Source organism: Protobothrops mucrosquamatus, unplaced genomic scaffold (assembly GCF_001527695.2).
Source record: "Protobothrops mucrosquamatus isolate PMUCROS unplaced genomic scaffold, P.Mucros_1.0 scaffold245, whole genome shotgun sequence".
Lineage (NCBI taxonomy): Eukaryota > Metazoa > Chordata > Lepidosauria > Squamata > Viperidae > Protobothrops > Protobothrops mucrosquamatus.
The window spans coordinates 407,829-434,103 of record NW_015386595.1 but is presented as its reverse complement, the minus strand read 5'-3'; the positions used below and the strand labels follow the sequence as shown (position 1 = coordinate 434,103).

The following is a 26,275-nucleotide window of genomic DNA, read 5'->3' as shown; positions in this document are numbered from 1 at the left end:
TTTTGTCATTTTTATAGCATAGCACCATCTGGACCACAAACTGTCACCCTTCCCTAAATCCCAAAGCAAATGACTTCTTTTCTTGCTTATGCTATTTAGCCTTACGGTGATTTTCCCTTTATCCCAAAGACTGAATCTCTGCATGGGCATTTCTGGATAATCTGTTTATGAAGAATTGTCTCAGGCTGAAAATGTTAATTTAAAAGATGATCTGAGTTTCAAATGGCACATAGTCATCAGAAGAGCTTTGCTTAGTACCTCAGATATATTAGGGCTATGTTCTAAAGAAGAGTGGGTTAATTTAGAATAAAGTTTGCCTTGAAAGGACAAATCGGTCTAAACTTAGTTTCAATGTTCAGTTTCCAAAAAAAATTGGTTTATCAATAACTTTAACTGACTGCAAAGGAGATAACATAGCAAAAAGCAATATAAAACATAGTTTACAAAACACAGTATAACACATTGGGGAGAGGGGTGAAGGGTATTACTGATTTCAGTAACAAACAAATTTGCTGCTTGCAAATCAGGGTGATCTTTGCCATGAGAATGCCAATTGGTAACAGGGTAGAAGGACCAGGGGGATGAAGAAAGACCCCATTATGTTCTTTGCCTTTTATATTTATAAGCAATATAAACCTTTATATTCAGTTCTCCTCTATTTTGTCCAAAAACAAAATTATTTTGTAGGAAACTGATCAAGATTTTCATTAGAGAGATGTCTCAATTTTTGGCTTTTTTCTTAGTGTATTTTGGAAAGTTATAATTGAGTTATAACCATTACTGTAGCCATTAAAACAAGAGGTCCTGGTGAAAATAAAATAAAGTCCTAGTTATTTTTTCACATGATGTGGTAAGATATTTGCAGAAAGGAGATGAGTAATTATAGTATGATATTGGAAGGGACTAAGACACAGGATCATGAAATAGCAGTAGATGTTGGTTGAAACATTCCCTGAAAATATCTTATCATAGTATAGCTGGTTCCTTCAAGCTGGTAAGCAGAACAGGAAAAGTATGGACAGTTTTGAACTCTGATTTGGAGAAGACCTCTGTGAATATTATGGACAGCTAAGTAAATAAACCAATGGATAATCACACTGGGTTCCCACTAGAGCACACATGACCAGGATCAAATTATTGTACTTCAGATACATTATGTGAGGTCCTGATGTTGAAAAAGGTAAAAGGAAAAGAAAAAGGAACTACATGACCAGCAGCAAGGTGAATGTACTTGGTTATCAAGAGCATTGTGGCACAGTGGTTAGAATGCAGTATTGCAAGCTACTTCTGCTGACTGCCTGCTGCCAGCAGTTCGGCAGTTTGATTCTCACTGGGTCATGGTTGATTCAGCCTTCCATCCTTCTGGGGTGGGTAAAATGAGGACTTAGATTGTTGGGTGCAATATGCTGACTCTGTAAATTGTGTAGAGAGGGCTGTAAAAAGCACTTGAAGCCATATATAAGTCTAAGTGCTATTGCTATTGCTATCATAGCAATAGTTGAACCTTTGGAAGATCTGAAAGATCAGGTTAGAGACAGATCATCATGAAGAAAAACTATATATGTGATGTCTATAAGAGTTGATACCAACTTAATGGAACATAATCAAGTTAGGAATGTAATATAATTGATATACTACAAGTATTCCAGAATAGTTATTAATAAATGACCCATAGGAAAAAAACCCCACCAAATTATTTAAAAAAGGTGAAAAGTAAATTGAATATATACAGACAAATTCATGCATTAGACTTTCTGTAATGATATTTAAATGGATCACTAATGGATCAGTGATTTTTTTTTAGCCTTCCTAAGAGAAGCTTAAATGGTTTTAACTGCTTTAACTTAATATAAGATTTTGTATGCCCCCATACTCTGCTGGCATGGATAGATTTAATAAATTCAATTAAATAATATAATTAATAGTCTGTGACTATGGTCTATATGGCCATTTAGAAAGCTACTTGCTGTGAAGTAGGATTTGTAATAAACAAATTATCAAGACCTTATTGTTCAAATATGCTATATCTTGCCTAAATCTTAAATTTACCTGTTTCTGACATCTTTTTTTCTACCTGATGACTCCATCTAATATTATGAAAAATCCAGTAGAAATGCTCTTGCATAGAAACACCACTAATTCAAATTTTAATGGACAGGACAGTTTACATACTCATGAATCCTAACCAAGTAGTTAGTAATCCCTATGAAGTAGAAAAATATCAAGACACTCTACAAGGACTACAATGGAATATCATTCAAATTCTGTACATTAATTTGGAACAATATGAAAATTTGTATAAAGAACCCACAGTGGAATCAATGTAGAGACTTCAAAATGTATATTCTTTTTTGCATTTTTGTTAACTGAAACTATTTTTATGAACCAAGATGGTAAAGAGTGCTAAGCAAAATTCCATAAAATTAGGAACACAGAAGGAATGAACAATTGAAATACGGCATGCAGCAATTTCTGAAAATTATAGAACTCTCTTGGAAACTCATTAAAGGTGGTGGTTTTGTCTATATATCTAAAGTATATGTGATTACTGTATATTTCATCATTGGGTATATTTTTTCTAGATATTTTTGGAAAGAATTGTGAGAATCGTGTTCTAGAACTGAACAGAAGGAAATATTACATTCTTTCTGTTTTGCCAATTTTGTATTCACTCTCTTCTTCCAATCTTGTGGTTTCTTTGCTCCTATTTCTACAAATATGGCTACATATACAGGAACCAAAGCTTTAATTTTCCAGTATGTAGAGTACTTCCAAAAAGTACCCCCTTTTTTAAAAAAAATCTCTTTATTCTTAAATAGTAAAAGATAGTCAATTTTTTTTCAGCGTGGAACTAAACTCATTTCCTTTTAAATTTTACTTTGGGGACTCCTGCCGTCTTTTCTGAACAAATGATTTTTTGAAACAAGCTATGATCTTCATTATGAGATTTATAATACTTCCTACACTTATAGGATGGATAAACAGTTATATTATTTTTGGATATGAGATTGAATTTTTAGGCAATACATATGATTAACTAACAATATTTTTTAGAAAAAAAATGTTTTAGATTATGTCAACATATGCTATACTTTTTTCAACATACAAGAGATACTAGTTCTAATGTCAGCAAAATGGAAGATACACCTTCTCTAAAATAGCATTATATTTTCAATATATTGTAATTCAATAATTATAAGCTGGCATTAAAAGATATCTTTGTAAAGCAGAATAATTCTGACACATGGTGAATATTAGTCTCCTATGGCTACCAATCATTAATAACTTCTGTGGGTCAGTAGAATCATTTCACATTAAGAAAGAAAAGATTCAAACACCATAATTATTTTGTTATTTAATTTATTGACTAGCTAAGGTAGTCACTATCTCTCAGTCTAACCTACTGGGGTAATAAAATAAATGGAAAAAATATACTATCCTCACCCTATTCATTCCTTTTTACTCAAAGAAACATGTTGCTAAGTTTAATAAGTCTGGCTTAAAATTAGAACATGTATGCAGTTATAGGATTGTAACTTAAAAAATAGACACACTGGTACATATAAAACAGCTAAAAAGATACTACAAGATATCTGGGGGTCTATTATAAAGACTCAAATTCAATAAATTAATTATACTGTTCATTTTTAGAAAAAAACCTGTGACAGGTGAAATACTATTTTTTTTACTTACCAGTAGAATCTATTCGGGGTTATGGATTCTTGTAGAAGCAGCCATCTTCTTCCAAATTCAACTGAACTGTACAGCTAAGAAAAAAAATTAAAAGAAATACAGTGTCTTAATCTTCTACCAAACTTCCACCCTGTTTTAATTCTCTTACAGCTTTATGATATGAATGATTACCCAGATTGTTTTTAAATTTCACTCTCCTTTTTCAAACCTACCAAGAAGGTTTACAAAAATATTTTCTGAAGAAGCACTCTTGATAATCCAAAAATGTGTTCTATAAAATGTTTCTTTTTAATGATCTTCTCTCACTTTAGCTGTCTAATGTGAAAATGTGTGCAGCAATAATTCTGCTCAAATCAGAAAAGATTTGCTCTAACATGAGATGATTATTGGTACAGGTTTGTTTTAGAAGGGTCAAATACTCAAACAAATGTATTTATTAAATCTGATATATATTTAACAGTGGAACAATAGAACACATTTTTTTCTATCTGCAACTTCTTCCACTTTACCCTGGAATCAAAAGTGTTGTGTTCCCTAGATTCACCAAAACTTTGTTTGAAAACAGAGTGGAGCTTTTCTTTTTCTATCTTGCTTTCATGTCTTTTAGAGAGTCTTTGGAATTTGAAGTGATGGAAGATGCTAGTAGGGTTATTATTATTTCCTCATTCTATTTCTCCTGCTTCTTCAATATCCATGTTTTGTGATTTGGTAGTAGCTGTTCCCTGATGGCATTTTTCTTTGGAATTTAACTGCAAGCTGAGAAACATTGGGAAGGAAACATACAAAGAAAAGAAGAAGTTCTTGCCTTACAACAGTTCATTTAGTGACCATTCAAAGTTACAACAACACTGAAAAAAAGGGAGTTATGACCATTTTTCACACTTAGGACCCATGATTTACATTCATATACTTGACAACTAACTCACATTTATGATGGTTGCAGTGTTGTGGAGTCATATGATCTCCTTTTGTGACCTTTTGACAAGCAAAGTCAATGGGGAAACAAGATTCATTTAACAACTGTGTTACTAATTTAAGAACTGCAGTGATTCACTTAACAAATGTGGTGAGAAAAGTCATAAAATGCACAAAACTCACTTTAAAAAAATCTCAGTTAGCAACATAAATGTTGGGCTCAACTGCAATCATAAGTTAAGGACTACCTGTACTCATAGAACTGCATCTCCCATCCATAATAAATTTAGATTTTATTTTATTTTTTTGCTTTAAGGGAAAATCATTTTAGCTATTAACTGAGAACAACTGGGGAGAATGCAGAATAATGTCAGTCTTGGTTTAGCCCTTAACCAACAATATCTTTCTCCAATTTTTATCTTTTTTTTACTTTAGAAAGTATACCTGTACCATATAGCTGTTCCTATAATATTATCCAGATTACTTTAATCATGAAAACAGAATCCTACAGCTGATGTCACCATGGCTGATGTCATATCCTGCTGATTTCTCAGTTGTGACAGCTGGTGATGTCAGTACAGTGCTTTACTTTTGAAAAAAATAATAACCAGCTGGAAAATGAAAGCAAAGAAAGGTAGGGATAACTCTCACTGAGTAAATCCCAGAATAGTGTATTTCATTAGCCACCATTCATTGGGGAATGTCTTTGCTGAATTGACAAAAAAGACTCTTGTTTAAAGAGTCCGTTCTACTGTGGGGAATGACCCAATTAACAATGTGCTGTCAACCATGCTAAGTATATAACTTAATGCAGAAGAAATCTCAGTTTCCTTTTGTTTAGAAGATGAATGCAAGAGACTATGGACAACAGGAATATACAATAATTGACAGCACTGTCACAGTGTAAAGACTTTAAAGTTTCAATAATACAGAATTCCACAAAACTGGAAATTTAGACCTTAATCTGTATCAGATACAAATGATAGAATACTTGGCCAGAAAGCATTGCTTTAAAATTTTCAGCAGCTTTATCAGAAGGTTTGGAAAAGCATATATAACAAAATGTGTTTTATCTTTATAGTTGGGCCACGTTGACAGTGAGCTCCTGTAATGGGATTTCAATTGTCCTGATTTTTCATTTTCTGGGAGAAAGCAGACAAGTCTACTGCAATTAAGCAGGGAGAAAGGAAAAAAAGATTTATTGATCACCACTAAAAATGGCTCTGTAGAAACACAATGAACTTAAAGTGGTAGAACATATTTATTTATTAATCAAATTTATCTCTATCACTTAAGTTGTAACCTAGTTGGACAATGAATGTATGCAAACAAAGAGGTTCAGAGAGCATCAAGAACTCCATAGTTCACTCCTGAACTACATATAGTCACATAGGAACTGTTTTATTTTAAATTGGGGCTATACAATGGGGAGAATAAAAAGGAGCTGAAGTAATGAAAGTAGGGCTGATAAAGAACTGTAACTAAAGATGACAGAGTCTAAAATAAATATCAAACAACAAAAAGCAAACAACAGAATGATCTACTCCAAGGTGGGTTTATGGAGGTTAAAAATACTCATTGGTTGCCTAGTCATATCAGTGTGAGAAAAGTCCATTATATCACTGGAAAGAAATGTGCCCTAATATTTTAGACTGCAAAGCTAGAAAGTCCACAGAATTGCCAAATTGTCTTCAAAACCATCCAAATGAATTGGAGGCACTGGATTTGATCTGATATCTCAAATCATTTTGGAAATGTGATTCAAATGTTTAATTTGAATCATTCTTTAGAATATTTTTCTTATCCCAGAATCCCAACACGTCCAACCAGATTCTATGGGAAGCCCCTCGTTTGTTTCCCACTTTTAGACTTCATGCTTCCAGTTTTGAGAAAGACACAGTGCACATTAGATAACCACAGCACAATAATGGATATTTTTCTGGATTTACATATGATCACACCTTATTCAAATGGTACTCAAACTTTTTAATAAAAAACAAAAGCACCAAATAACGAAATGGCTATGAAACAGAATTGCGTGTCAGGTTAAATCAAAGCACTCAAGCTTCACAAATTTGACTTTAACTAAGACATCACATAAATGAAAAAGCTTTTCAACAGGGAGTTTTTGTCAAATATTTGCTGGGGAATCATGTTGTTGTGGTTAGGCAGAAAAATGGTAGACTGGAAATAATCTAGCCATGTTTTAATCCTTCAAAAATGGTACATTGGCCATTTTTCTTCCAGTTGTTTACACTGCTAAATGAAAGTGACAAGGTGTTGCTTTTTCTTTTCTTAACAACTGACAAAATCAGATAATCCATAAACAATTACCTTTATTTTCCTAGGATCAGGATGGTAATTCTTCATTGTTTGATTAAATTGCAGAGTATGCATACTAGCAACAAAAACTATTTCACTATTGATGGGCAAGTTTCTTTTCATTTCCTTCAAATATAGAAAATAAATGCTATACAGAGTAGAGACTGAATTAACAGCTCAACATCTTGTCTTTCATGGAATTACCTATTTTTTCCATTTTCTTTTCTCCCAGTTTAATGGGCATATGTGTGACAACTATTTATCTATGCACAGATATTCAGATAATCTATATCAGTGATCGCGAACCTTTTAGAGACTGAGTGCCCAAACTGCAACCCAAAACCCATTTATGCATCCTTGGGTGCCGGGTGGGTGTGGCCAATTGGGTGGGTGTGGCCCATTGGGTGGGCGTGTCTGCGGTTGTAACAGCAGACTGGGTGGGACTAAAAAGTTCAATCAATCAATTACAACTTTGCAAGATCTTTTTTTTCCCCACAAGAAGTTGAAATAGACTGATTGATTGAACCTTTTTTTTTTTGCACATGGTGGCGGAGGTCTAAAGCGAAAAGGTTTTATAAAACCCAGCTGAAGGACTGGGGCGATGGTGCGTGTCCCCACAGAATGGGCTCTCAGTGCCGCCTCTGGCACCCGTGCCATAAGTTCGCCACCACTGATCTATATTCTTAGTTATTCTAAACTGCATTTGTACCAGAATATTACATACCACTATGATTTCATGTTTGTTATTCTAGAGACGTAGAGAGTATGGGCATGAAATAATTTGAGCTATGAAAATCATCAATCAAAGGTTGATGACATTTCCACTATTATATTACTTTGAGCTGAGATACTGAAATGAATGAGATTTTTATGAGATCTTGCACTTATTGCCAAAGATCCATGCAGGAGAATTATTCATTGGTTGTCACCAATTTAAAGATAGTGAAAAGGAGCGGAAGGAGAGAACAATTTGAAAAAGGATAGGTGAAAAATGTCACATGGAAGTACAGAATTATTATGTTGAGATTTTGTGTGCCAATGTAGCACTCTAAATTGACTTAGAAATATGGAAAATTTCATTGGTATATTTCTTATGATACAAGAACCTTCTGGTTTTGAAGTGGCTCCTCATCTTAAATTTAGAGGGAAACGACTTGGATGCTCTTTGGAAAATGTAAAAAATAAGATTAGGAAAAAGGAGTTTAAAAGTGAAGAAGTACACAATTATATTACTAAACACAGATAGACATGCAGACATGGTCCTTCTTTGGGCAGAGAAGATGGCTAAATGAAGAGAAATCCCATATACTAGTTGTACTAGTTAGATCATCTAGTATTATTGTCTCTTCTTTTGTGTTCAGTTAGCCCAGTCCTTCCAATACTTCAATCGGTTAAAATTTAATTAATATAGAAAATCAAAGCCAAAGACAGGAAAATCCAAGCATTTTAAAGAAACCAAGCAATCAGTCAAACTGCATAAAAGCCATTAATGTCTCAAAGGTGCTTTTTCAAGAGATATCTGAACTTCCTTTGTTTTTGTTTGAAGATGTTTCAGTCTCATTCAGAACTGTAGAAGCTTCTTGGATCAGAAGTGAAAAGTCTTCAAGCAAAACAAAGAAAATCCAGTTGATAAAGCACATTTGAGACAACCATGAGCTGGATGATTGAAAAACGTCATAGACAAAAGCCATTAATATGATTCACTGGCTGTCTAATATATTTATTCAGTCTTAATATGGACCACTAATAATGAGCAAGCTTTCCAATATGCCTCTAAAACAAAGAAAACGTTGTTTAAAATATATTGAAATTAACATCCAACCATTTATTTTTCTTTCCTGTGATGCCATTTTAATTTTTCAAACAAACAAATGAAAATAAAAAACCATCACACCATCATTAATGTGTTTAGGCAAAGGTACTTCTAATCAGTGTTTTCTCAAATGATTATCTTTCCTTATACAAGTATTCTATGAAATGCCATGTATTTGATATTCACAAATTGAAAAGATATTAGCTAGCCTGATAATTTCTTCAAAATATTTAATATATACATTAGGATATTTGAAGAAAATTCTGTATCAGACAACATACCAGGGATAGGCAATTATGTTCAGTAGAGACCACTGTCTTTTTTCACATTATTTAAGGTTTCCAAGGGCCAAAGGGAACATGTCCAGTGACATTAAATGGCGTTAGACAAGCAATCTTACTATACAGTTAAGTAAAATATAATAAAGGTATGCCCTCTGTTTCTAATATTGTTTTATTTTTCTTTTCCAGTGCTATCAAGGTAGTACACAACTGTAAAATAGGATATAAAATATGAAATAAACTTATGAAAATATAACAATAAAATTATACCAGCACTATTAAAATTACCAGATACAGATCTACCCATATCCATACATGTGCACATCATAAAGGCAGTGGTGGGATTCAAATATGTAAACAACTGGTTCTCTGTGTGGATGTCACTTCCGGAAGTCCATTCTGGGCCTGGGCAACAAAAAATTAGCTACCAGTTCTAGCAAACTGGTGCGAATTGGCTGAATCTCACCACTGCATAAAGGCAAAATTAAACTTCATGTACTGACATTCTTTTAAAAGCAGAAAAAGTGAATATCTACTAGATCCAGAGGGAAATTTTTCACACTTTGAAGTAATATACAAATAAAGACTATTTGTATATATGTTACAAATATTCATAATACAACTTGAAGTCTTTTAGATGAATCTAGCTCTGAAATTGCTGGTTGCTAACTGGGCATCAAAAATCTGGGCAAACAAACAACAATATTTTGGGATCTCTTTGTTGTCATCTAAGAATCATCTATATTTTTGTAGCCCAGATGTGGAGGCATAAGCTGGTGTGGATCCTTCAAGACCTAATATGGTCATGAAACTGTCCCCCAAAGCTTTAGCTATAGAACTTTGGATTTTTCCTTTTAAGTAGCCCCACTTAGAGCATATTGTAATAATCTAATTGTGATGAAACCAAAATCTAAATCAGACATTTCATTACTCAGGAACATTTTTTTTTAAAAATGGTACCTGTGCAAATATTTGTTTTTAGATACATCTTTGAGTTACCGTTGAGTATTAAGGAGCACAAGTAACCTGAAAGTCTGATCTTTAAAATGGAGCACAACATGTTCCCAATTTTCAATTTCTAATAACTATACCTGACTTTCTGCTGATGAATAGCATCTTTATATTCTGTTACACCCCGCCCCCTTTATATTCTCTTACATTCCCCCCTTCATTCAATCTGAGTAGATCAAGAACAGGATATAGATTCTTGAGATAAAATTCAGAGTGAGTTGTTCTTTCTCCAGGATCAAAACAAATGTAAAGCTTACTTTCTTTCCTCCATTCCTTCCTTTCTAAAATGTAGAAGATGGTCACTAAAAAGCCCAAAGATTTATTTCATGCATAAAACAATCAAGTTCTTTGCAGGCTAGTCATACTCTAGTACTTTCTGAAATGGCCATTTGACCATGTGATAATTATGTCTTCAAATGTTCATACTTGGATATATTAAGCTATAAAGATACTTCTTCACAAAGAAATCAGTACTGTGCTGGTTTTTTTAACAATTACAACAACGGAAAGAGAGCCCAAACACTCATATGTGGTACCATTTGTGGTTTTTAAAAAATCATGTATTTCATTTGTCCATCATGACTTATATTTCTTCATATAAAATCCTTTGAAAAATATAGTAGATTACCTTCAATTAGTCAGTAGATATGGTGCAGATTTAGTTCATACTGTTTATTTTTAATCTGGATATACAGTAATTTATATTTCTTCTCCTTTACCTGCCTATAATGAAATTTAGGCACAATGCAAGGGTACCATTTTCCCTTAAAGTCAGGTGAAATAGAACAAGCAAACTGAGGAACTTCAGATGGTACTTTGGCAGGTTTATAGTCATCTCTTGTTTATAGTAAGACATTAATTTTGAACCTGGCATCTTATTATCAGCTGAGATCTAATAATGTTCTTCTGAAATTTGTCTAATCATTTTCATAGATTAAGAGCATATGAACTTATCACCGCCACATGGATGTATTTTGTATCTTTCTAGACCCATATTGACTCTCATAACAGAGCAAATTGTACAAGGTTATGAAGTAGAGGAACTGATTTTTTTTCCCATGCAAGCATAAATTGAAGTAGCAAGGGGCCAATTCTATGGTTATTATCCACAGAATTTGGGCAGACTGCCACATGGAAGTCTATTTGAGAGAATAATTGAAAAACACTTCCATGGGATATCTGTGGAACATGGCGTTATGAAAGCTAATGGATAAATTCCCGATGGTGTTTCTCAGAGACATTAATGGTAGATTTTTGTTTCCATGTTTTCAGTTTTGATACTGTTCAACCCAACAGACTGGACCAGAGTAAAAAACAACATAAAAACAAGGACATACAATAATTGAAACCTGAACAAATTACAAAATAACTGCAAAATAATTATAAGGTAATTACAAGATAATTACAAGATGGTAATCCAGACAATTACCGTCTAAAGATATAAACCATCACAAATAGGAGAATCTCAACCCAAAGCTGGAGAGGAAAGCCAGGTTTTCAAGGTCTTCCAGAATTCCATAAGATGGGAGCCATATGGATCTCAGGGGAGACCTCATTCCACAATCTTGTAAAATACAAGACTGATTTTTGTAACTGTCATATATGGAAATATATGTTTTGTTTGTTATTAGTAAACAAAATTCAAAATTAATATGTCCACTTTGATGTTTTTATTTTTCCTTTGGGAATTTTATCCCCCCCCTTCATTTAATCTTTCTTTTCACCTTTGAACTCTGCCATAGTTATAAAATATATGAGCCATTTGCTGAAAACTTATGAGAAGAAACTGAGTTTCTTTCATTTTTGTCCTAGCAAAATTGTTCATAAAACTTGTTTGGGGAGAAAAGGGTAGAAATAAATTTGATAGTTAGAGACAGCCAATTTGAAAAGTGCCTGCTAAATGACATATATGTATTTTTCTTAAAGTAAAGGCAATTTGTTCATGCTCGGGATATTTTGTCCTACTATATGACAGAAAGCTAAAATCGTTTTTTAGGGATTTTTTAAGAATGTGGTGTTTGAAAATTCTAATAGAATTGACTTGATTTAAATCTTTTAGAGTAAACTGATTTAGTTAACCACCAAGATTTGTACCTCTGAATGTTTAAATATTTTGGATGATACTGATGATCTTTTCCAATTCTATATTCTTCAAATATGTTGACTTAAATATTATAATACATGATTTTATTAAATGATCTGAAGACCTGAGGAATGAAATGCTTATATTACCACAAACGTATGTGCATTATTTCCCATTTTGCCAGAAAAAGAAGCCAGATGCAAAACTGTTCCCTAACCAACCTGTTGCTAAAGGAAATAGGATCTAAGAATAATTATAGGTTGGGATAACCATCATCTGGGGTAAAGCTAATATCAGTGCTGCTAACTAATTACCACTAAAGCTTTCTAATTCACTTGCCTACTGGCCTGTTCACTGACCTATTTGCATGTTGTTTGTCATTCTCCCATCCACCTGTTGTATCTACCATATAGATAACATCGTGCAGCTATCTCACTTACAAAGCAACTCAGGGCAGGGATTGGCAACCTATGGCCACCTAAAGATTGAATTTAACAGTTTGTGGAACCAAAAATTAAAGTGACGATGCAAAGGATCGTCGGGATTTTCTTTTTGCTCTTATCTTATTTTTCTGGGAATATTTTTGGAGTATTTATTTCATAAATCATCATACTTTTTGTTTTTATTTTGCAAAGGGTTTGAAATTATGATTGGGTGTATTTCTCTTCCCAAAATCAAAAGAAACCCTGCTCTCAAATAACGGTTAAAGAGACATGCACACAACCACAAAAAGGAAATAGGGAGGTATACAGGAGTATTGCTTGCCATACCAATGCTGCAGGTTTGCCTACTTCTGTGTTAAAAGATAGGCATTTAGCATGATATACCTTCTAGATCAGGGGTGTCAAACTGCCAGCCCACGGGCCGGTTTCATCATACCAGAGCCGTGCCCACTCCATTGCCGGCAATGGCGAAAAAGCTCCGATACGTCATGAGTTTTACATGCCTGATCTAGATAGTTGTGCAGCACCTCCTGCGAAGAGGTTTTGCACAAATCTCTACAGCATAAACCAACTTCCATGTTTATTCTAGGGCTTCTTAAATTAATGAGGAATTGACCAAGTAAGACTCTCTGGAATGATGAGTTTCCCTGATTTCCAGAGCTTTATGCCTATTCCAATTAGAATGTGACACAAGAGGAAAATAATTAAATACATGAATGGATACTAACCACATTCATTTAATTAGATGTAGAAGTTAAAAAAATTAAATCAGGTTTGATTCTTTTTTTCCTGTGCACCTTCTACTTCCTTTAAGACCTACAGATCTACTGTACTCTTCAACACATAAGTTGATCATTTGGTTATTTTAGAGAGCAGTTGGAAGGTGTTAATGGCATGTACATTCTCTGAATCTCCTGTCTTTCCTGATATGCTGGCTATTAACTGACCCTTTGTTTTGTCTAATATAAGGCAGGGAATAAAAGCAATACGAACCTTCTGATCCTGACTGTAGGCCAAAATCCAGTCCTCCTGCTTGGGATGAAAGAGCATACTATGGATGTAGAAGTTCAACCGATATTTTTGATAGGTGGCTCCTTCATCAGAACTGATCAGCAGGCTGCTCTCAATCTCAGGATCCGTGAGCAACATAATCTGCACAGATAAAAACAAAAGGAAACTGGAATTTGAAACAAGAAAAAGATAAAATAAACATTCTGAAATATCTAAAAAATCATTGTTGAGCAAGATTATTTAAGTGAGCTCCATAGCTGTACGAAGCCATCCAAACGTAGACAAAGCAAAGATGGTCTTCTAAGTGGAAAGGATAGAAGAACAGCATCCTACTTAACTAATCCAAGGCGTAGAATGGACTTCCAGATGTGGCATCCCCACACTTCCAGTGGGCCATTCTAGGCCTGGGAGGCCTCCTCCAGGCCTCCCAGGCCTAGAACGGACTTCCAGAAGTGGTGTGCATTCAGCCAGTTCTCCGAACTCAACAATATTTAGCTACTGGTTGCGAACTGGCTGAATCCCATTACTTGTTCCTTTAACACCATAAGATAAAGGAAAAAAAATCACACTACCTCTGAGAAGTTATAAAGATTTGAACTTTTTCCTTAAAGAAATAATTCAGAATCTGTCATAGTTATCCCAGGTAATAAGTATTGTACTCGGAACTCTTGAAATAAAGGGATCGACATAAAAGCTTTTAATTCCAGTGTAGTAATCAGACATTACATTTTCTTATCATTATATAGCCATTTATCATTATTATCCTTCTCTCTTGAAGTTTCATACTAAAGCAGCTTAGGTATCAACGTTAGACATCATAGCCTCTGGATTTTGATTTTTATGTCCAGTAGATGCCAGTCCTTTTTCTTTCCTCCATGCTTGTGCTTATATCATTTTTTCCTCTTATTTATTTCAGCACAACTCACCACTTTATACCAGATTCCAGAATCTGGATAAATGAATGCTAATATTGGGTTCTTTACTATAGCAACATGGAAGACATGGAATATTAGAAGAGGGAACAAATTCTCAATGACAAGGAACCGCTGATCAAAATGAACAACAGATTATATTTTTTTTAATGGTAAAAACTGTTATGGCACCAAAACCAAATAACAGGCCCTCCCAGGCTCTTCTACACTCAGATAGTAGTATTTTAGTTTATGATCATAGACAATTACTACAAAAAGAATGCCTGACTATAAGAAAGTTGAATATATTGAAAGGTTTTCTTAAAAAGGGGGGGGGGGGTATTTTGCCCAAAAAACAAAAAAAAAAAAAACCTAACTACAATCCACAGTCAGCTTCATAAAAGGCACACAGCCATTGGCATTACACTAAGTAGATATATTTCAGCATAACATGGCATATCAACAGTGCCAGGATTCTATCCCTTCCCACCCAATCCCATGAATTCACAGATGGTTAGCTTCATTATTCAAAACAGTATTAAAATGTGTAATAGGTGCCCCTTAATTTCATTTAATATTGCGATTAGCATATTAATTTGTTTTATTCTCTGTGCACTGGGCATACACATATATGGATGTGCATGCATTGCAGACATTTATTAAATAGAATGAATTTTCTCGATTTGATGCTCTGCTGGATAGAAATAATATAGCAGAAAGTAATGCATAATATTCTAAGTAGCAACTAGTTGGAACTGAAACTCTTTGCAGTAATTGTGATTTGAATGCAAATGTACCTATATTTAGATAAGTTCCAATGAAATGCAACATAGACTTTAGTATAATTATTCTAAATAAGTGCAAATTTGAGAAACAGAGCTTAGAAGTCTTTCTGAGTTGAACTGAGGCATAGTTATTACAGTTATATAACAGATCAGAAACTTATGGCATTTTTATGATTAACATTATTATGGTATATGCTTTCACTCATTCCTAATAACTTCACAGATACATGAAATGGGCACTTTTTTAAAGGGAAGGAAATAAATGTGGACAATGAGAATAAAGGGGGGGAAAAGGCAAACTAAATGAATAAAGATTACTAATTTGATCCCAATATAGTCGTATTTAGACTAGATCGGAGATGGGTAATTCTCCAGCAACAAGGGCTGCAAAACAGCTCTAGTAATATACAACATTTTATTAGGACACAGAAATGTTTGCGGGAGGTTTTTTTTACAGTTCTGTCGTTGTTACTCCCTGGATCACACATAATCAGAATTTACAAACCCCTCATTTCTGGTTCTTTCTATTTTCACGATTCATTTGATCATAACATGCAATTACCACCTATCTATGGATTCCTGCTTTCATACATGCCTATAACAACTTAAATTGTGCCAATCTATTTATTTCTGATATAACTACATTTTCACCCTTTCATTTACAGTATAATTAAAACTGCACCTTCATCTGCCTGCATGTATGCACCCATCAATGTCATTCAATGGCATTAGATCACTTTCATTCAAATCTATTACATGCTTGCTCTCTCCCTTAGTTTTACAGACATTCTGTCAGAACCATCTCCCCAGACACCAAGAAAGAAATGAGGAGTTACTTCTAAATAGTTTCTTTTATTGTTCCTCTATTGTATCTATACGCAGAAATCTTGCCCAATTAAAGCAACTATTTGCATAACTAGATATATTCTGAGAGTCACTGGGAAGGATCTGTTTTAACCTTCTTCCTCCCTAGTGATTCTCAGAGTGTAACTGTAGTAATGCAAATAGTTGCTTTAGTTGGACATTTTTTTTGTTTGTTTTGCTGCTTCTTCCCTTCTGCAAATCCAGATTACATTCCACCATACATACAACATGCCTATTTCATTCATTCATTTCACCAATGAATTCACTGCTTATTCTTATTATATTCCAAGTCACAAGCTTCCATGTATCAGATATTGATAGTGTATGAATACAGATAGAGAGCCAGAAACAAGGACACCATAAATGCTAGTCAGTCTCAGCATGGACCTTGGGCCATTCCCTCTCTCTCTGAGCCCTATGAAGGAGGCAACAGCAAACCATCTGAAATATTTCCAAGAAAACTGCAGGGATTTGTGCAGGCAGTTACCAGGAGTTGACAAGGACAAGGAGGAGAAAGAGAACAAAAAGGAAAAAGAGGAGGAGGGGGGAGGGGAAGAAGTAACATACTGTATGCTGCCCCTCAAACTTTGTTCTTTATGTTTTCACATAATGCAGTTTAATAATATAAAGAAGCTGTCGACCAGGTTGCCAGCCTTAGCTGCAGCTGTCTGACATATCACATTACCTAGTAATAGGAAGAACACTTACTTCAACTCAGTCAATTTTAACATATTTTGGTCAGTATGCTATAAGCACATCCACAGCCTAGCTTATAGTATCTGTGGAAGTTATGGTGTTTGTTGCAAGCTAGAATTTCTAATACAGAGATTACACTGCAGAGCAGCATGCTTTTTCTTGCATCTATGTATTTTAATAGTCCTATAATAAATTCTATGGAGCTAAATCTTGGCTACTTGTGTTACTGACTTTCTATAACGTACAAACTACATTAATGCGCATCTGACGTAGTACATTTATTCATCAACACATACAGCCTCATAAACGGTGGCAGTTAAGCCATCGTTATCCTGAATCCTAGATCACCCTCACCAGTGCAGCAAGATATGTACTGGTTTCATGGATGAAGAATCTATCTTGTGATTGATAGGTTGGCATTCTGGAATTGGAAGCTTCTGAGGCTCTCCATTTGCAGCTCTCAAAAATCAGTTGTATTTGGAACAGGAAACACAAGAAAATGTCATTTTAACCCTTAAGTAAGGAGAACACCAATTTCAAAACAGAATAACACCAATTCTTCTCTGAAACAACTGAGAAATATAAGAAGTTCTATTTTCCATCCACTTTGTGATATCCTCTGCAATTTGAGGTCCCCTTAAAGTAATATTTAATTGCCTATTGTCTAATAATCCCTAAGTAGATTTAAAGCACGGCTGTAGTAAGATGACAAAACCACGGAATAGATTATAAATCCATAATTTGGAGGAGAAATGGATCTTATTAAGAACAAGGACATTTAAGATGAATAGTGTAAAAGAACATCATATAATGAGCCATATAAGTATATGAACAAGTCTCCCTGTGGAGGTGGGTATACGATTCAGTGTTTATGAGGCTTAATAAAAATAAATGGAGTAGAAATTCCTGCAGCTATGGATCCCCCTGTCTGTATAAATCCCTATTCCCCCCTGGGTTAAATCCTAGTCAGCAGCTGCTTTGCCATCAGTTCAACCATCCTCACAATGTTCTACAGATAATGAACTCTGAATCACCCTAGGCAAATGTCTTGTTAATAACCTTGGCACTGACCATGCATACCTAAGCCAAACCTGGCCATTTTATATTCTTTTTACAATGAAGTTAGCAGTCTACCTAGACCACCTGCTGCAAAGTAGGCTATATACAGAGAGAGCTGAAGACTTCTTCACATGGCTAGTAACTAGAAGAAAATAACAACAAAGTATGAAGGTAAAGAAAGGAAGAACTTGCCTGTAGGATCTTGTGGTACTATGTAAAGTAATGTTTAGTATATATAATGTTGACTCAGAGTTCAATCAGATCTGTTTTATTTTTGACTACAATTCCAGTAATGCTACATTTGTGTAAGGCCAAAACAAGTGAGACTGGGGCAACAAGTTTTAACTCAGCAACATCTGGGCTCTTCCAGATAGTCCTGAAGTACATCTGCTAGCATTATTGACTACTGGTCATGTAACTCTAGCTGCTGGAAGGGAGTTGTAGTTTAGAAATATCTGGAAATGTTTCCTATGCCCAAGGAGAAGTTTTAGATTCTTCTCTACGAGTATTTAAGAAGATAACAAAAATTAATCCCCCTCCCATTAATTGTCAGCAGGATTGTTATTGATTTAATTAGTAATTTTAATTTTGTTTTGATTTTAAATGTATTTTTACTATTCCTATGTGTAATTTGTGTTTTATTTATACATCAAGTGTTACATATATTGAAATTAAACAAAAAGCCCCAAATACCTAATGCACTCATTTTATACTCAACTGTCAGAAGAAATAATAGAACCAAGCAGACTTCCATTTGACAAGTTTGTAAGCATATGCTTTTATGTACATTTACCTAATGGTAGTATTTATTGGACTTGGCTAAATGCCAAATTTATAGTGGAATAGACATTTAGAAGGACTTCTGTGGGTCTCAGAGCAAAGGAGCAGTTCCTTAAAATTATCAGAACTAAATATAAACATTTTCTTACATCTGTGAGTAACTTAGTGTTTCAGAAACCACAAAAAGGTGACATTTCTGTAAAAAGAAAAAAGTGTTCTTTAATTTGGGCAAGGGGAGAAAAATGAAGGGATAACAAGTCTTGTGTAATGGTTAGCTTAAGTCCAGCGTTATGGACTGTTTTAGTTCTATATAAAAAGGTTATTTTTAGAGCATTGACAGAGTAAGTGGCAAAGAAATTGCTTCACATTTTGGCAAATTTATTTCTGTAAATGTTACCAAACAACAAATGTTTGTGTTTTTGCATATGCATGTATGAAAGCTAATGTAAACTTCCTAAATTTATTTTTCTAAAACAGGAGTGTCAAACTCGCGATATCACGTGACGTGTCGTGATGTAATCGTAACTTCTTTTCCATTGCTGGCAACAGGATAGGCGCGGTTTTGGCATGACACATCCGCTCCACAGGCTGGCAGTTTGACACCCCTGCTCTAAAATATATATGTATATATCCAGGCTTTCTTCAATAGAAAACATATGGTGTGCTTACAGATATCATTGATCCTGACAGGGCTCAAGGTTGACTCAGCCTTCAATCCTTCTGAGGTCACTAAAATGAGGACCCAGATTGTTGGGGGCAATATGCTGACATTGTAAAGTGCCCAGAGACAGCTGTAAAGCACTATGGGGCAGTATATAAGTCTAAGTGCTGTTGCTGTTGCACTCGTATTTTATTTGTTGATTGCTTGCTTACTTATTAAATGCCCACCTCACCATGAATCTTCTATCTCGCCTGTGAATCTTCTATTCAACTCTGGGATATCCAAGTCTGGATATCCAAACATCTCCAAACATCTGATTTGGCTCTCAATACAAATAGGGAGCAAATCAGACCAAGTCAAATGAGGTTATTTTCAAATCTCTGGATTGGATTCAGAATGAAATCTTACAGTCATAATATACTAAGGGTATCCAGTCTACTCTAAAAGTCTACTTCTATGACTGGAATGGAAGGTAATGGAAGCAAATTTATAAGACTATGCTGAAGTTTTAGCAAGCTTTTTATTTCCCTGCTTCAACTCATCCTCACCATATTCTAGAAGATAGATTTCTCCCCCCATTCGATATTTTTTTCCTCCATTTGGCAAAATAAAGGAGATAAAAAAGAAACAGCTTGCTACTGTCTCTTGGAGAAAACATTGTAGGTGATGGGCAGGAATGGGTGTGCTTCATATCCATTTTTGAGCAGTGCAAAACACTGAAAAAGGATCTATCCTGTTCCTGGGCAAATAAAGTCATATTTACAATAAAGACATATATTTACTTCTCCCCTTAGGGTACCGCTATAGGGCATTGCATGCCAAAACAACTACACATAAAGAGTTTTTTTTCCCATGCCATCATTCTGCTAAACACCTAATTCCCATAACACCATCTTATGCCTAAAGATATCTAACCTTATAGTAGGGTTGTATTACTGTTATCATCTTTCCTATGACCTACTCCTATTGGTACCTTATGACTATCACTTATGATTTATCACTTTGTTGCTTGTATGTACACTGAGAGCTTATGTACCGGAAACAAATTCCTTGTGTGTCCAATCACACTTGGCCAATAAATGATATTCTATAAAGAGTATTCTGTTTTCCTTCTTAAGGAATTGAGTCCCCCCCCCCCATATTCTTCCGTTTTGACTCCACAACCTCCATTTGGGGAATAGTCACATTTTCAACAGCAGCTGTTTTATGATTACTTTTTTTTCCTAAAATGCTAACTATATTGGTAAATTTAAAAAACAAGGGATTTCTCATATACATTGAATTCAACATTTTTTAAAGCAAACTAAAACAAAACTGGATATTGCAGGATTTCAGTTAGGCAACTGGAATCAATGATTTTCTATTGGGAAGCCAAAACTATAATCTAGTTCTAAGATTATTTCTTGCTTGCTCCTACTATAAAGTCATGAAAGATAATAACAAAGAGCAATGAAACAGTCTGAAAGAAAAATTGAGTGAGCCCATATCTGGATGCTATTTCTTTCTATGTTTGATAAATAAAGGATAAGTAGACTTATGTTTCCTCTGGATTTATGGGTTTGTTTTTCTTAAACATAGAAAATATGGACCTTTATTAAATAGGGAAATTTAGAATTTTAATCTCTTGACTGTCCAAGCTAGAGAATTAACGTCTATGTAGAATGGCATTTAAATGAACCCCTTTCTTTAAGAGAGTTCAAGCAACAGAGAATATGTGGGTGCAACTGGTTGTCCATGGCAAATATTTTATGAAAGTAATGGCTTTAATTACTGTTTTCAATATCATTGTATTCTGTTAAATGAATTCTGCTTGCTGAACACATAGTTTGAGAATGACCAATTTAACAAGAATAGAACATGGTTTTTATATTTTATTTTTTATATTTTCTTAGCAGTAATAAAAGTTGAAGATGCAAGATATTTAGAAACATAGGGCTATGTTCCTATATTCCAAAGCAAACAGTCTGCCCTTGTTTTGGCAATCAGTTTTTACTCATAGAATTATAACTATACTGTTGAACAAAAACAACTCCACCTAATTAAATATAGTGATAACTACCAAAGACGGTTGATAAGAGACAATTTCAAATAAAACTTTCAGGCAAATATGGTTAGTGTATATGCATGAAACTGGTGGCTTCTAATTAATAGCTATTTTCATAAATAGTTCCAAATTAGTGGCCAGGTTACAAAATTGCAATATAATTTATTTAAAATATACAAAGTGAAACTGAAAAGCAAACATCCAATTAATAAATAGTACAAGATAAATAAACAGTATAGGAAAGAGTGAATGTAATAAAGAGCATTTGTAGGTAAATAGGAAAACATCATGGACTGAAGAATAACCTTGAATTATAATAAGAGCGATATTGTGTGCAGCTTCAAATCTTTTGATGAGAAAGATGAAACATTCATGTATTTCCATATAAGAAGAAGCCACCTATATTATCATAGAGCTGTTAAATAATGAAAACTTTTCCACACATATAACCTAGTCTCAGACTTCTTAAGCAAATGGCAGCTTGAATCAGTGAGAAAACCCATTTTGATGCTATGATGAAACTTAGTTTTTCATTATAATTTGTTGAGTTTGTATAAAAAAAAACCTGATTGTGTTAACATATTAACATTAATGTGATTATTACTTGTTAAATATAATTTAAATATAATTTATGTTGAAGAACCAGACTAATATATCAGAAATAAAATACAGCATCAGACTACTATGAAATCATTTCTTAAAAACTAAAAGAAATATACATTGACAAATTCCTAGCATGTCATGGCTGGCTGGAAAAAATAGTTTAGCACCAAAAAGATCTATTGTTTCTTAGGATTAAAATCTCCCATGATAGCAAAGCAGACTTCCTATACCCACAGAAAATACAAATTAATGTAACTTAGTTGATCATAAAAGCAGATATGTATGTGGAGATTAATTAATTAATACTGATTGTGATTATGAGGGTTATGAAATAAATAGTCATAGCTGCCTGATGCTAGGTAAGAGTAACCAGTTTAACCAGACCCAATTTGCAAGGAACAGCCACAGCTGAATTCAAACAGTAAAACAACTCATGAAAATAATGGCTGCCTATTGAATAGACCAGGCATGTCAAACTGTCAGCCCATAGGCCGGATGCATCATACTGCCGGCAATGGAGAAAAAGTCACAATACATCGCGAGTTTGACATGCCTGGAATAACACATTTGGCTGGCTTCACTATTATCCCAAACCATAATTATACTTTATCAACTCCAATGGATAAGTTAACTCAGCCAAAAGAAACTAAGTTATTGGTTAGCATAATGAGTAAATAAAATACATGGAGAAATTCCCGAATTCAATCCTTGGCATTTTTAAGCATAGGCCTGCCAACATAGAGCTTATGGGGTAAGCAATCAAATGCATTTTTACTACAACATACATAATCTGTGACTAAGCCATGGTATGTACAAAGGATGCTAGCTAGACCAAAGGTCTGACAGTATATAAGTCAATCCTCTTTGAGTAAAAGATTATATACCAGAAATCAAGGCAAACTAGTAGTTGAATCACTGAGAAATCTGCACACAAATCTGTATCAATTTTAAAGGTTCACAAGGAGATAATTGTATAAGGAATTTATCTCATATTAACTCAATCAAGGCTTTAAGATAGCAACTTGGTTTAACTAACATTAACTAACAATTTAAGCAGGAATGTTGCATGGTAAAATAAAAACATTTTAGCCATCTCTTGCTAGGCATTATGGAAACCATTATAAATATGTTCCTTTTTCTCTGATCATAAATGTTTATAGCTTATTGCTGTCATAAATTATGGCAGACATTAAGAAGAGAATTTTGATGATTCTGTGTAAATTCTACAACAAAACTCATTTAATGAAAGCAATATGCTTTCAAAATGATATGCATCTCTCAGGTCTGAAGAGAGTTTACAAAACTGATGTCTTTATAAAAAACACCCTTCTTTCTTTCTTTCTTTCTTTCTTTCTTTCTTTCTTTCTTTCTTTCTTTCTTTCTTTCTTTCTTTTTTTCTTTCTTTCTTTACTTTATCTCTCTCTCTTTCTCTCCCTTTCTTTCTTTTAATTTGTAAGTCCATAATATGGTTTATCTAAGAACAGAGGAACTTGAGTACAATCAGAACATTAGATCTTTCATATGTACCACACAAATGAATTTCAGTGGGTGTTGAGTTTCCTTTGAATTTCCTTGTGGGAAGCTGGCATAAAGCATTTTTCCTCTCTCACTCCTTCACCTTCCCTTCATTCCCTCACTCCCTTCATCCCTCCTAACCTCCATCTTTGTTTTCCTTCCTACTCCTTTCCTGTTTTTTTCCTTCTTCCCACCTCTCTCTCTCCCTTCCTTTATCCCTCCCTCCCACCCTCCATCCTTCCTTTCTGCCTCCCTCTCCTTTCTTCCTTTTCTCTATCTTTTAATTCCCATTTGCTTCCCATTTACTTTGCTTGTGGAAAGCTTGCAAGGAGAAAGTCAGTTGAGAAACCAGCAGGAAGTTGCAAGTCAAAGGCCAGCAGAAGGTTAGTGGCTGTTGTGTGTGGGGAGGGAGTGAAGAGATATGGGTCAGGAAGGATGCAAAAGATGCTTCATGGGTCAGGTAAGGCACGCTGGTATGTAGCATAGGTTGGAAAAGTGAATGGGGATATACAAGAGGTCCATATGGATTAAGTAGGCACAAGGAGGTGGCATGGGTCAAGGAGGATGTGGGGAGGGTTACAGAGGTGTGCAAGAAGTGCAATGAAGCTCAGGTAGGCTGTATAGGAGGGGTGGTGCAAGTTTGGAAGGATGGCTTGGAGTGCTTGGAAATATGCAAGAGATGTGCAGGTCAGGGGAGGTATGGGGCTCAGCATGGGCCAGGCAGCATCCGTGGGAATGCACAACAGGTGCTCCCCAGCTCATGGAAGGAACGTTGGGCCAGCACTGGTTAAGAAAGATGCATGGGGTTGTATAAGAGGTGCTGTGGAGTTTGTGTACAGCACAAGGAGTAGCGTGGGTCAGAGAGGTCTGTTATGGAGGAGGAGCTTTATCCATTCCTAGACAGACAGACAGAAAGAAGTAATTTGATACAAGAACAATTTATATTATAGTGAATTCATATATTATTACAAGGTAAATGATATGGATTAATTACTTTATTGCTTTGACTTTTGACATTCAGGCACAATGTTTCTTCCATGTAAGGATTTTTTTAAAAATTGTTCACAATGGACCTAGCAAAAAACCTAATGTATAAGGGGACTACCCAGGAGGTTGTGAAAAAGATAACAATTTACATCTATCTAGTAATAAAACCTCAGTGCGGAAACCTTGAGAACGTTAAATTTTTGTCAGATGTTCATATGCGTAACTTAACTGAAAAGCAGAAAAAAGAGGTCTTACTCTAGTATCTTTAGAAAAATATGCATTCAAGATTTCTTAGCATAAGAATTTGACATTTCTTCTGAAATAGTTCTTAAAATAGCTCAAAGGCATGGCGATGCATGTAGTATAAATATCTCATAGGAAAAAGGTTTTGAAAGCCCTATTTTGAAAAAAAGAGAGTATTTTTATAGTCAATTAATTCATATAATCACAGTACTGGATGGTATACTGTATATTAAATAAAAACATTACAAAAACATTGCAGGTATGTATATATGTATGTATATGCTATGTACTGTAGCTACAATACATCAATTTTAGACCATTTATCCTACCTATGTAGACTTTTGGACAATATCTTTTACAAGCAGGGTAAAGCTCTGTGTGGAGATTAACCAAAGCTACCTCATGTTTAATTAGTGTTTTGACTTTTGTGTATTGTATAAGTACGTGCAGACTGCCCTGGCAGTTGGAACACGTACGAAGTACAAATAAATGTTATCTGTGTCTGTGTCTAGCAAATAGCTAACCAGAAGGTTGTTATTTCCTCCTTGAGAGCGAGGTCTTTGTGTAAAATTTCAATAAAAGAGAGCTTACGAATCTACTCGAGGTTCTCACTTTTGCAGACAGCCCTGTGTCTTGTGTTTCATGGGAACCGGATCACTACAAGTGGTGACCCCGACGTGATCGCTCCGAAAGCGGTACGTCCCTGGACTCTTTTACTCAATCGCCTAGAAGAGGTTCAATGCGTTTCATTAGATCTTTGCTGGGAAAAGACTGATTCTTTCGTGAGTAATGGGGGGAGATCTTTCTAAAGTGCAGTTAGCACACGTCAGGGAAATTAGAAGGATAACCGGGAGGAATTTTTTTCATTTTTCAAAGAAAGGTAATTTGCATCAGTTATCAAAAGGGGAGGTTATTGAATTATTAATACATATTTGGGATAAAATTCCTACATATCCTGAAGCAGGTAATTTGAAGGTGAGCACTTGGAGAAAGGTGGGAGAGTTTTTACATCAAACTCCCCGAGCTCCTGCTTCTATTTTAACATCTTGGAGAACAGTAATGGATGCTTTGCAAGTTCAAGAACAACCATTGTTACAAAGTATTATTAATCCTCCCTCGTATGAGGATGTTATGATATTACCACCTAAGACAGAAATTTTGAAACTTGTTAGAGAAATAGATCATTTATATCCAAATTTAACAGATTTGACCATTCACACCAGGGAGCTTTCATCAGCCCCCTCGCACACTAAAGGAAATCTAGTGTCTGAGGCACTCAGAGATGCTTATGATAAAGGAGAATTAGATGCAGATGAATTTTCTGCATTCCCTGTAACCGTAGGGATGGACGCACACATGAATCCTATCAATGAATGGAAGCCTTTGCCTCTTCGCACCTTAAAAGAAATTAAAGGTACAGTTAAGAGTAAATATTCTCAATTAGAGATTTTATTGGAAAAAAAGGGACTCAAAATTAGTTCTGAAAAAATTCAAACAAAAGAGCCATATTTGTATCTGGGTTATAAATTGTTAAATACATTTTCAATGCCTCAAA

At 34.7% G+C, this 26,275-nt stretch overlaps 1 protein-coding gene across 2 annotated transcripts in view; it reads right to left on the bottom strand.

Moving 5' to 3' along the window:
- SORCS1 (sortilin related VPS10 domain containing receptor 1) overlaps positions 1-26,275 on the bottom strand; it is a 424,943-nt gene that overhangs the window by 118,133 nt on the left and 280,535 nt on the right. For both annotated transcript variants that reach the window (XM_015814373.1, XM_029283822.1), the window contains exons 4-5: positions 13,555-13,713; positions 3,694-3,767 (exon numbers count right to left, since the gene is read on the bottom strand). In XM_015814373.1, coding sequence (XP_015669859.1) covers positions 3,694-3,767; positions 13,555-13,713 — 233 coding nt within the window. The remainder of the gene's footprint in view (positions 1-3,693; positions 3,768-13,554; positions 13,714-26,275) is intronic.